The sequence below is a fragment of the Halichoerus grypus genome, chromosome 14 (assembly GCF_964656455.1).
Source record: "Halichoerus grypus chromosome 14, mHalGry1.hap1.1, whole genome shotgun sequence".
NCBI lineage: Eukaryota > Metazoa > Chordata > Mammalia > Carnivora > Phocidae > Halichoerus > Halichoerus grypus.
In genome coordinates, this window is record NC_135725.1 from 71415356 (window position 1) to 71428484 (window position 13129).

Here is a 13129-nt window from a genome sequence, read left to right on the forward strand (position 1 = left end):
TTTGTCAAGCCCCACCTAGCCGAGCGCCAGAGACTACAGACTCTCCGCTGTCTTTCTAAGCCACATTTGGCCTCACAGAGAGGTGGCCTGTGTGGAGCTATACCCTGCCCTTGGCCCACTTGACCTTTGAGGACACTGCCATCTAAGGCATGTGGGAGAGGCAGCCCTTCCCTACTGGAAATGTCACCACGTGGAGCCCAAGCATCTGGCCCGCGCTAGAAGGCGGCCTGAACGCTCGGTGGCCACAGCCCGCACGTCACAGCACGTGCTTGGGGCCCGCTTTCTGCCAGAGGCCCCTCTGCTGGCTGGCACTGGCGCCACCTTGCCCTGCTCAGACTCCAGAGAGCGCGCGTCCACCCCGGAGCCAGCCGTGCGCTCTAGCCGCTCGCCGTGCGCCCGCGCCCCAGGTGCCCACCCGCACGCGCGCTCCCCGTCGGCGCCTTAGGGTCCCCACCTTCCCCCGCGGCGACAGCCCGGCGTCTCCTGCCCGCCTAGAGCCACGGGGGGCGGTGGCCGCAGGTCCCCCCACACCCCAGGGGCGGAGCGAGGCGGCGAGACGTCAGGGCGGAGGACCGGCGCGGGGCGGGCGCGCCCTCCCGGCGGTTGCCGGTGGCCCGCGTCCCCGACTGGCGCGGCCGGCCGCGGCCCGGAGCTGCAGTTAGCGGCGGCGCTGGGGCGCATCCAGGCGCCCGGGCGGGCGGGGGCCGGAGGCTGAGCCGCGGTGAGCCAGCGGTGCGCACAGCTCTGCCCGCCACCCGTCCCCCCTCCCCCAGCGGATCCCGGCCGCCCCTCGGCTCTCCACCGGGCTTCTAGCGCAGCCCCCCGGGGTGCCCATCCATTTCCTTGGGTGACTACAGCGTGTGTCTTGTTTTTCTTTCTTTTCCCCCCCTCCCTGTGTGCCCTTCTCCAGGATGGCAGAGGCGGAGTTGCACAAGGAAAGGCTGCAAGCCATAGCAGTAAGTCCACTTTCATTTTATTTTCTTGCTCTATTGTCTGGGATGGAAGGGGACCCCGAGTGTTTCGGGGCCATCGACATTCCAGCACAGTAGCCGCAGGGCATGTGTTTGGGGGATAAAAGTCGGTCAAGGCTCAGCTACGCGCTTTTTCTTTTATACGTCTGTGGATAGAAACCCCCAGGGCGCGCTTTGGGCTGGGGATTTGAATGTGGAAGATTGGCTTAGAAATAAGATGCTTGCTACTGGGCTTTGGGAAAAGACCAGACGCATGGGGGTGGGGGTGGGGCGATTCTTGGAATATTATCACCCAGTGATCGGTCCTACTCTGACTGCATCCACTGGAGAAACGAGAGAACGGCGACCAGAACAGTGGCTGCCACCCTTCCTGCGGAAGCTGTTCGGTCTCCTAAGTGGGAAACCAGCAGTCAGCTCCACGGCCAGCCCCGCGGTCCTGAAACCCGGGGTGTTCATTTTCCCTGTGCTCTTTGATATTGACAAGGACATTGGCACAAGCCTCCATTCTGGAGGGGTCTGGGGACTTATAACGACTGGGTCCTGGGCATAATATTCCAAGAGAGCATCCTTCTTCTGGGGGTGGACAATCTGAAACCTATTATCAGGATACAAAGGAGCAACCAGTTTTGGCAAAGTTTACATGCACTTTGAGAAAAGTGTACCCTTGTGCATCTTGAGTAAAAAAGAGAACTTTCTGGGACTGTGTAGATTTGAGCAATCTTGCCACAGTGTTGTCAATGATCCACAGATGTGGTATTTTTACTGGAGCCACCACAGCTGGATTATATATTTCCTTTGCAGATGAGGGAATGATTACTGCTGCTATATGAAATAATAACAATTAAAAGAGAAGGTCTGTTCACATATTGGCATAAAAGAAGCTCCAGACGTTCTTCTACCTAAGTACCTTTTTTTTTTTTTTTTTTTGGTCCAGGAGTTCTCTGGAAACACATATAAATTTGTCGGAGAAATAGTGTGTAATGTTTTGGAAGCAAAGTATATTAAAGTGTTTTCAAAATCCTTTGGACAGATTCTTCATGAGGAAAATGCATACAGGCCCTTCTTTTTAAAAGAATCATTTGATATGGTTCCCAGGGCACTGAGATCCTCTCTACCAACGTCTTCAAATTGTAAATGTCTTGGAGACTTGACCACTGAAGTGAGAGGGACATTAGTTGGCAGTGTTGAAATGCTATGGGTTTTTTATTTTGCCCGTTGGGCAATCTTTGAACTTGGTCCTTCAGAACTCAGGAAAGCTGGGGTTTTTTGTTTGTTTGTTTGTTTTTTCTCTTTTCCCTGTCCCTCTGTGCATGTGCATTTGGATGGTTAATGAAGTTGTTTATGCTTTCTAAAGCTAGTGGCAAGGCAGTGTGGCCTGTGTGTCATGGACTTGATAAGAATGGAGATATTCAGTTATTGGTGCCATGTAGCTGGTGGGTGTTTTATAGAAACTGAATAATAGGGCTGCTCCAGAAAACCTTCAGTTGCTCCCATAGACTGTGTGAGGGTTTCCAACAGTTGTCACGTTTTCTGCCTTTGCGCGAGCAGCTTTCCTGGATGCCTGAGGAACAGCTGAGGCTTGTGAGAGGACTTGCTCTCTGAACGGGGAGCTAGTGACTGCTAACACTGGGGCCATCCCCCTCCAAAGGGGCTTGGGTCATCCCAGCAGGGGCCAAGTGGGTTTTCAAGAAAGATTGAGCCAGTCTTTTAGAATTCTCTTGAGTGTATGATAAGTCTAAACACAAACACTTGTGCCTGTTCAGCTGTGGAATTGAGTTTGTCCTGGACCCAGGAAGGTGTTGATGAGTCTCATGAACATATCCGTCTCCATTAACATACGTGTTGGTTATTTGTTTGGATACACTAACAGTGTGTGTGTGTATGTGTGAGAGAGAGAGAGAGAGAGAGACTGATTTAAGAAATGAGAGAGATCAGCGGGTCTTGCGACCATATCAGTAAATAGTTCTGTGCTATGCTTTGGCCTAATGCACACTCTCCAAACTTGGCAAACCCTGCCTCTCTCTTCTGCCCTCCTAGAGTCCTCGGGGGACTGTCAGGAGGAAGCCCCCAAGCCTGCCTCCAGAGCCTAGCACTCCTGCAGTAGGTCTGGAAATGTGAAAGAGGAAGAGAACAAGTCCTTACCTCTTTGCCAACTTGGGCTCCTCTCTAAGAGGCGGAGCAGACAGACAAGGACGCTAGTCTGTGGGGTTGTGGGCAGTCTTCAGTCCGGACTGCTGTTCCTTCATCTGTACAATGAGCTCACGCATTCTACCCACGGGCTCCTTGTAAGGTTTAGCTCTGATATAGACGAAGTACCTGGCGTGTGGTTGTCATTAGATGGTATGGAGGCAGCATCCCCGAGTCCCCGATTCCTTTCCATAGCACTGCCTTGTCCCGTGAGGCTTAGAGGCAACACCTTTGAAGCACAGAGTCTGAATAGCCTTTTACATTTTGCTCTTTAATTCTGACTAAAGGTCAGGGCTGTGTCCAGCATCAGTTCCTCCAGCTGCTTCAGGCACAGTGCAGAGCTGTCACCTGAGGACTCATCCATCCATTCGTTCAGCAGGTACTTAAGTGTGCCTCCTCTGGGAGGGTACTATCAACACCAAAAAGTCAGGGTCCCCACGTTTCAACCATCACAGGGAAGATACTACCTTTTACTTATGACCTGAAAGGACAGATGTCCTGTGACCCATTGGTCACATGGTCATCTGGGATTTTTTTTTTTTTTTACCCCCAAGGGAATGAAATACTCAGAAACTGTGGTACTTTAATTGAATCTTCCAGTTGAATCCAGAGCCTTATCAATGAGAAAAGATGGATCTCATCCTACCTCTTGCCAAAAGAAGAACAAGTGCGTCTTTGACAACTTTCTCTACTCCCAGGCTCTCCTTCCACCTGTAAGGACACTCCCAAAGTGGTAATTTCAGGAGATAGCAAAACGCTTCTGTAGCAGAATGAATGTGAATAATAATTCCAAGGAATAATACTACAATTGCCATTTATTGAACATTATCTATTCAGCAAGGCACTGTGTGATCTGCTTTTTTTTTTTTTTACCCTTAAGTTTTTAATAATCGAAAGGAGAAACACACATGAACCATTATGTACAGTGCCAGGAGTACTTATGCAAATGAGCACTCCCGTGGAGCAGGTAAACCAACCTCAAGGAGTTGTGGAACATTCCCCAGAGAGGAGGCACTGCAGCAAGTCCTGAAGCCTGGGTAAAATCACATGTTACATAATAACCTTCCTAATTAGCAGAAGGCATTTATTTGTTTATCGTTAGTTTTATTATTATTTATTTGGAACAGTTAATATGAGAAAGGAAAAGCCAAAAGCATGAAGAAGTTCAGTCAGTAGCTAAAGGCACAAACTCGGTAATAAGACGAAAGTGCATTTTAACACACATTATGTCATTTAATACTAATAAATGTCATTTGATACTAATAAACTGATGAGGCAGGAACTACTATATTATCCACATTTTATAGATAAAGAGCCCAGCATTAACAGATAGTGTCAGAGTCAGAATTTGAACCCACGCTTCAGGGCACTGGAACCCCTATATTGACTACTGCCCCGAATTGCTACTCCCAAGACGGTGGCAATCTTCTGCTTTTCCTCTGAGCACACTGCGCAGGTCGTTCCAACAGCCTCAGTGGGAGCCAACAAGGGAGAAGCAGGCTGATTCAGTAGCACTGGGAAAGGCCAAACCAGGAGGCCCACGTTGTTTTGAGAGTCTTCCAAGCTGGGTTTCAGTGCACGGAAATGTCTGATGTACTTTCTAACTGAATGAGTAACACTCCCATGGGAAAGAAGCTATGGTGTCTCAATGGAAATCAGCTTTGGGAGAGGATGTTGTTATGTCTGTACGTCCGAGAGGAAGAAGGTCTTCCTTGGGCATGTGGGAAGATAAGTACATGTTGCAGAGGTCAGCGTGCGTCAAAGCCCACAGAGCCATGTGGACAAGGCCTCGGCCTCCACCAGGGACCAGCATGAGCATGTTCACAAATATGGAAGGTCAACCCAACCTACACATGCTTTCTAGAGAATTTTGTCATTTAATAAGAACCCACTCTGCGGAATAATAAAAATGATCTTTCGTATCTGTACGCCGGCTTACAACGTACAGACACCTGCGTAGGTTACCTTAATTCTGAGCTGTGTGGGGCAGGCCTCAGGATCTTCACTGCACAGTTGAGGATACAGAGATATCCAAGCTCACAAAGTGAGCTGTGGATGAGTTGTATTAAGTCCAGTCTCTCCTGACTCCCGATTCCTTGTACTAGTGGCACATCTCGTTTGGAGGGGGTACCCTGATAAGACTGGGAGCTGCCACAAGGATCCTCCTGAGCTAGAGTCCTAGGGTCAGAAGGAGAGGGATGAGCTTGTGGGTATGTGGGCCTGGATGTGCCTCCATGAAATCTGCCCCTTTGGGGATCTCACTTAGGCCTCCGCTCTGTCTTGAAACTCTCCCACAGTTTAGTGGGTCTGTGGCTCCGACCTGATCCCATTCTATGTCCCAAGAAGGCCTGGATGTAGGTGGGTGGCTTAGGCTGGCTCAGCATGCACTTGCAAAGAAACACTTTTGGCATTTCCTTGGATTCATGTCTCACTGCCTCTTCTTGCCTTGAGATGATAGGGCCTTGAATATCACCGGGGTTAGAATATGGGACCAGGCGCTGGGGTGCCAATCAGCCTGCATTTGATCCAGGCCACTTAGGTTGGTCTGCGTAGCCTGGGCAAAAGTCCTGGCTGCAATGTCCACATGATCCAGCCCAGTCCAGCTTCCCAAGTCGGGACCCCTCAGAGGATTTAGAGATCCAAACCCCAAACCCTACAGTAAAACAAAAACAAAAACAAAAAACCTGATTCTTGAAGGGACCATCCCCGTACATGTCCCTTGTGAACTTGTGTCGTTGGCAGGTAGCTGGCAAAGGAAAGAAGAATTGAAGATCCTGGCCCCTCGTTGCTATCTTCCTCCATCTCAGAGATGTGGGTGATACCCTGCTTCTAAAATTTCCTGTTAAGACCTAAATGATGGTTTGCTCAGGATATTGGTGCTGAGGAAGTGTTCACCCCAGCTGAGTCTGCAGGGCCACCCAGGGATTGGAGCCACCGTGGGCTCATTTAGGGTCATTGCCAGGTCTGAGAGTGCCCGGGCAGGCCTCACACAAACCCGTGCAAGGGTCATACACCTCTCTGGCCACTTATTTGGACCTCTGAGTATTTCAGGCTTTAGCGTCTTGGGACAAAGAGCAGCTGCCCTGGCAAGGGCCCTGAGAAAGAATAGCAGTCATCATTAAAAAGTCATCATAAAAAAAGCCAAGCAGGGGGGCTTGTGGGTTATGATTTGTCAATATTTAAAGGAAATCAGGGCTCAGTACTGGTGCTTCTGTTATTTCTTCTGGGCTGCCCAACACTTTTGGGACCCCTGCTGTTGGTCCTTTGAACTACCCGCGTTTCATCACTGATCCCTTTTGGGAATGTTGTTCAACTCGCTTGACAATAATCATTATGTGGTGTGACATCCGTCATCATGTGGTGTGACATTGATGGAGACAGCAAATGGGCACTGATGCAGGGAGACAGTGGTCCCCTGGGCTGGTGTGCCTCACACGGCCTGGCGAGTTAAAAGCAAGGCTTCTGGGGTCCGAAAGCCTTGGCTCAAGTCCTGACTTTTCTTTTAGTATCTGTATGACCTCACTGTCCCTCGTTTTCCTTATCAGTAAGATGGGGATAATGATAATACCTATCTCATGGAATTGTTGTGAAGGTTGTTTGAGAAACTTCATGGGACATGCTCAGAGCAAGGACTCAGAAAGCACTCAGCCAAAGTTCTCTAGTTATAAGTGAATCAAGGAATCATAACTCATGGATCTTTAAACAGAAAATGGACACAAAGAATGGAAAATGGAATTCTATTAACTTCAACATTTTTGCCAAGCTTGGAAATTTCAGATGAACATAGTAGCTACATGAGCATTTCTAATAATAGATACTAATAATAACAGGGAAAAGGACTGTTTATAGTGGATAGGAGTTGCATATTTAAAGGCTCCAGGGGCCAACGTGTAACATCGAGGCTGAGGGGGCAGCAGTGAGGACCTGGAGAGCAGATGCCACTTCTCAGTTAGGATCCAGTGAATTTATACTGTGTGAGGATGTGAGTTCTATGTTGTCACATCCACTCATCTTCTAGAGAAGTAAGAAATCTGCTTTTTGAAAATGTGAGATCTCCCATTTAAGAAAGAACTAGTTTCAAAACTTTTAAAAAAATTTGTGGACACAACAAAATTCCTTTGGGTCAACAGGTCAACCTTTTGTGACCTCCAGATGTAGGTAGAGCTTTGAACTTTACGATGTGCTTTTCTTATGCATGGACTTATTTGGGTTTCGTAAGGATACTGTGAAGTAGTACGTCCAGCACCCTGTAGGTGTTTCATAATGTTAGAAAATCAGGGTGTATTTTCACCAGGGCTTTGTGAGTTTGGTGTCCAAATGTTTGGATTGTTGGAAAAACAGTGTGCATTTGCTGTATCTTTTTATATTAAGTGAGCTTTTGGTAATCACTAACATTTTTGTAACCCAGAATATTCACACCTTGGTGGGTGATTGCTCTCTCAAAATTAACAGAAAAATTTTAGACAATCAATACCTTGAGGTGGGAAATTCCTGTTCTAGAAGAATCTTTAGGAACAAGGTATACAGATCTGAGACTCTCACATAAATCACCCAGGGTGTTTATATGATATCAGTTTATTACCAGCCTCACATAATAAACAATGTAGGGAGACCCAGCAGGGCTTAGGACTTCTGGTAATAGTGGCAACTGCCATTGGGCACAGACATTTTGCCAGGCAAGGTGTAGAATGGTGATTCTCAAACTTTAATGCATTAGGATCACCCAAGAGCTCCTTAAAACACAGGTTGCTGGCCCCCACTTGCAGGGTGTTTAAATCCCTAGGTCTGGGGTGGGGTCTGAGAACTTGGATTTCTAATAAGTTCCGGGGATATGCTGTCCCCAGCTGGAGCTGCTGTTCTGGGGAACACAAGTGGAGAACCCCTGGCAAAGGGATAGAAGATTAATGGGAAAGGATGATGGTGGCCTGGGTCTTCATCAGTGCCACGTGCCCATTGTGACATGTCCAGGGGTTTGTGTGGTGTGGATATCTTCAAGAGGCAAAGGAGAATAAAAGACCAAATTCAGTCTCGATCAGTGGGAGCCTAAACAAAGCTCAGTTTGAAAGTGATGTAGTGTGTTCCTCTCACATCAAGAGGCTGATCAAGAAGAGGTCTCTGTTTGGGTAGTTGTTTTAATTGATTTAAATATAGTGAAATTTCTGTCTCTTGGTCACTTGAAGACACCTGTTTGAAGGGTATGCGTGGGACTGGCTGATTAAAACTACAGGCCACAAAATTCACGTAGGGGACACCTCAGTGAGACAAGAAGTCATGCAGTAGGGTAGATACCCAACTGTACAGTAGGAGGCCTTTGAGAGGTGCATGGTACCTATTACAGCGCTGTAGATGGAGAGGTCCCGTAGCCTAGCAGGCGATCAACCCCTCCAACCCCCATGCCGGATTTGTGATACAGCTGCTTCTCACGTGGCAACTCTAGTAGGATGCCGGGATGAGCCGCAACTGAGACTCATTTACTCGATGATGGTTAATGATCCTTCTAAGCCAGTCTGTGTGCACACAGGCATAGCTTGTCACTGGCATATCAAAGAGAAGTTTATTCTCGCAAAGATGTCGTACAAGCTTCCGTCACCCTTACTTATAGCATCCATTGTCTGAACCAACCCTTCGTGTGCAGAAGGATTCAGCCTCACCCAGACTCTTCTCTGTCCTAAAACACAATGCACAGAGGCCGCACTGTACAGGACGAGGCCCAAGAGAACATGGACGGATTGTGGGTGATGGCCGCCCAGCGAGGGATACTTTGCAGTGGAATGTTCGCACATGAGTGCTGTGGGTTTGGGAGAATACGGCACAGCTGAGACCTATTTCTGACAGGAAATGCCAGCAGAAGCAGAGGTTTGTGTGGGGTGGTATGTGCTGGAGCTACATGTGCCCTTGGTTAATTCTTATGTCAGTTTTTTCCCTTCGGTTCTTGTTGGCTTAAAATCTTCAAAAGGAGATTACTACATTCATGAGAGAGGGAGAAAGACAGACAGATAGAGACAACCTATAGCCTATTTTACATAATGCTTGAACGGATATAAAAAATGCTTTGGGGTTAGTCTTTGACCCTAGCTTCTGTTGCATCACATGAGCTTAGCCAGAAGATGGGAATAGGGAACCTGGTACCTTTCCCTTGCATAAGATGGAAGGGGAAAGAAAAGCCATACGCATTCCCAAGATAAAAGCCCTACTTGTAGATGAAAAAGCTGTGGGTCAGACCTCAGGACGCATCTTCCTGCCCATCATGCCCCGCCCCGCAGCTGAGTTCATTACCCTGTGGGATACTAGGCTCTTGACAGTCTGTGCCCTATGAAATGTCTTCAGGGCAGTTGTAAAACCTGCCCCTACTTTTTTGCTGAATTATACTGATTTACTTACTATTCTAGGTGGGTGGGATTTCCCCCCTCTTCTAAATTATAACCAGTCATCTGAGTATTTACTTTATTTTTAAATTCAGAGCTGAAACCTAAAACTTTGAGGGTTATAAAAAAATGTTATTCTTAAGAGAAAAACATATGCTTGAAAACTTAACCCCTTTGGTAGTAAGCAGGGGATCTTCTTTATCTGAGTTTGAGCAAAAAAGGTGACAATTTTGAGGCCAGTGAATAGCACACAGGGCTCCAGGATTTGGGCAGCTCTGAGAGTATGCATGTCCCATCTGTGATGTGAGAGAGAGGCTGGGATCTAGGAGAGGTGCCTCTTGGCCGGGAGGCATAGAGCCTTCTCTGGGGCTTCTGGTTGGTCTCAAACACTTGAGTTTCTATGGCCTGATTTGCCAACTTGGGCTGATAATACCTGCCGCTTCTAATGGGGTGGGAAGTGGTACAAAAGTTTCCTTGTTCCAGTGGGACTGTGAGGCGTGTATGACCCGAAAAGCCGAAAAGAGTAGAGCAGTTCCTCAAGAAATTAAAAATAGACCTGCCAGGTGGTCCAGCAATCTAATTCTAGCTCTTGGGTGTAGATCCAGAGGAAATGAAATCACTACTTTGAGGAGATAGCTGCACCTCTATATTCATTGCAGCATTATCTACAGTAGCCAAGACATGGAAAAACCTAAGTGTCCGTTGTCAGATGAATGGATAAAGAAAATATGGTATATATTATAATGGCGTATTATTCAGGCTTAAAAAAGGAAGTTCTGCCATTTGTGACAGCATGGATGGACCATAAAGGCATTATGCTACACGAAATAAACCAGATGCAGAAAGACAAATACTGTGTGATCTCACTTATACGTGAAATCTAAAAAAAAAAAAAAAAGTCAAACTTATAGCAATACAGAGTGGAATGGCTTTTACTAGGGGCTGGGAGGTGGGGGCAAAGGGAGGATATTAATCAAGAGTACAACTTTAAGTTAGAAGATGAGTAAGTTCAGAAGACCTAATGTATAACATGATGACTAAGGTTCATGATAATGTGTTATATACTGGAAATTTGCTAAGAGAGTAGATCTCATGTGTTATCATCACACATACACACACACACACACACACACACACACAAATGGCAACTATGTGAGGTGATGGATATATTAATTACGTTGATCGTGATAATCGTTTCACAGTATATATGTATATCAAAACATCATGCACACTGTAAATATATATAATTCTTACTTGTCAATCATACTTCAATAAAGCTGGAAAAAAAGATCAGTTAAAAAAAATCTGAAAAGCTTGAAGCTAACATGAGTGACCCTGGAAGGAAACACTGCTTATCCAGGCTAACGAAAATACCCTGTGGGATAGTGACGAGCCTCTGAGGGCCCCATTTTTCTTTACCAGATGCTATACAGGCAGCCTTGTTCATGAATAGTGAAGTCTGAGCATATGTGTTCAACACGTAGTGCTATTCATCAAATAAAACTCGCAATGGAAGCTGAAGGATATTTTTTTTAAAGATTTTTTAATTAATTTATTTGACAGAGAGAGACACAGTAAGAGAGGGGACACAAGCGGGGGAGTGGGAGAGGGAGAAACAGGCTTCCCGCTGAGCAGGGAGCCCGACGTGGGGCTCGATCCCAGGACCCTGCGATCATGACCTGAGCTGAAGGCAGATGCTTAACGACTGAGCCACCCAGGTGCCCTGGATGCTGAAGGATATTTAACAATTGGTGGGATACGTCTGGTGGGGATGAGTCAAAAGGCAGAGCAGGGCCTGGAGGCTAGGATATACTCTCTAATGCCACCAACTGCTAGAAATTAGACTCTAGTAGCCAGATCACCTCCATCCTTATTCACCTTGGAGTGAGAGTGATAGATACCTGATCAGTATTGGATCTGAGAGGGGAGAAGGAAGCGAAAGTACTCACTCTGACCAACACAGAAAAGAGGAGGTGAAGGGGAAAGTAATTTCAATTGCTCAGCTACCCACATCCCCCCCCCCCAACCTTCCACCATCATCTCTGTCTGGACATGTCCGCTCCTACTGCCTCTGGGTGATTCCAGCTCTCTGTCTGCCCTAAGTCTGGGTCCACAGAGAAAAGCTGGAAGTAGACTGCCTTAGCAGAGGAGGGGCAGGTGTGGAACACCTCCCCCGTAGGGAGACAGGGCACCCCAGGGCTCTAAAAACAAGTAAACTGGGTGGCTCAGTTGTTGGGCGTCTGCCTTCGGCTCAGGTCATGATCCCAGGGTCCTGGGATTGAACCCCGCATCGGGCTCCCTGCTCTGGGAAGCCTGCTTCTCCCTCTCCCACTCTCCCTGCTTGTGTTCCCTCTCTCTCTTTGTCTCTCTCTGTCAAATAAATAAAATCTTAAAAAAAAAAAACAACAAGTAAACTATGGCAACTTCATCCCATTGCTTTTTTTAGGGGAAGGGAGGAGGGGTCTCCCAGTTCCTGAGAGCTTCCCATGTGCCAGACACCCGGCTGCATGCCTGGTGTTAAAAACCCAGATGTGTATGGATTGCCAGGTTGACACAATGGCTGAGCTCTTGAGATTGTGGTGACCCAGAGAGGGTGGGCTCCTCAGGGGTAGAGAGCACACAACCCTAGTTGACTGGTACTTTGTGGGAGCACACGCCCAGGATCTTCTGCTTTTTTAAAAGAACCTGGAAATCCAGCTTTTGAAGGAAGTCTGTTGATGTTTAAATGTTCACAACGATTTAAACACTGTGTGGGCCAAACCAAACATAATGAGATTTTAACACAGTGTGGGCTGGATTCATTTCCCATCCCAATCGCACCCCCACCGCCACCCCCCCCCCCACCGCCCCCAGGCCACCAGCTTTCTACTTCTGCCTTTCACAGCATATTTTATTTAATTGCCAGGAGTATGAGGAGGTGACAGGGTGGTAGTGTTACAGCTTAAAGCTAAGTGAGATGCAGATATGTTTAGGCATGTTGGGCAGATTGGTGGGTGGGCCTGTCAGAAACCCTTCAAGGGCCCTCGGGGATGGGGACCCTGTAAGAGAACCTTAGTCTCGGGTTAGAGTCAGGACTGCTATCTAAACCAGTTCCTTATGCAGCTTGCTGGATGAACTCGTGAATTCTCTGTAAGACATAACAACTGAAACAGAGCACATGTGACCTTTTTGATGTATACTTCTCTGAATTTTTTTGAGGGGGGAGGGGCAGAGGGAGAGGAGAGACTCTTAAGCAGGCTCCACAACCAGCACGGAGTCTGATCTCATGACCCTGAGATCCTGACCTGAGCGGAAATCAAAAGTCAGATGTTTAACTGACTGAGCCACCCAGGCGCCCTTACTTCTCTGAATTTTAACACGTGCAGATTTGTGTAACCACCGACATAATCAGGATGCAGACAGTTCTGTCAGCCTCCAGGATTCCCAGAAGCACTGGTTTTAAACTCCTCCAAACACTGGCATGGAAGTTGTTCTGCCTGCCCCCCACCTTGCACCCTGACTTTAACCAGAACAGGAAACTGGGGTTCCCAATTTCTGGTGGGTAACTCTTTCATAACAAGCACCCCTCCTAGACCTATAAATTCTCATTTTCCCCCAATAATTACC

General features: G+C 47.4%; 1 protein-coding gene across 4 annotated transcripts in view; it reads left to right on the forward strand.

Moving 5' to 3' along the window:
• PALM2AKAP2 (PALM2 and AKAP2 fusion) overlaps positions 1-13129 on the forward strand; it is a 265450-nt gene that overhangs the window by 121413 nt on the left and 130908 nt on the right. The window contains exons 1-2 of one of the 4 annotated variants that reach the window (XM_078061583.1): positions 320-407; positions 911-956. In XM_078061583.1, the coding sequence (XP_077917709.1) occupies positions 912-956 (45 nt within the window). In that variant the 5' untranslated portion in view covers positions 320-407; position 911. Of the gene's footprint in view, positions 1-319; positions 408-573; positions 722-764; positions 957-13129 lie in introns of those variants that run through there. The other 3 variants (XM_078061582.1, XM_078061581.1, XM_078061584.1) reach the window with 3 other exon arrangements.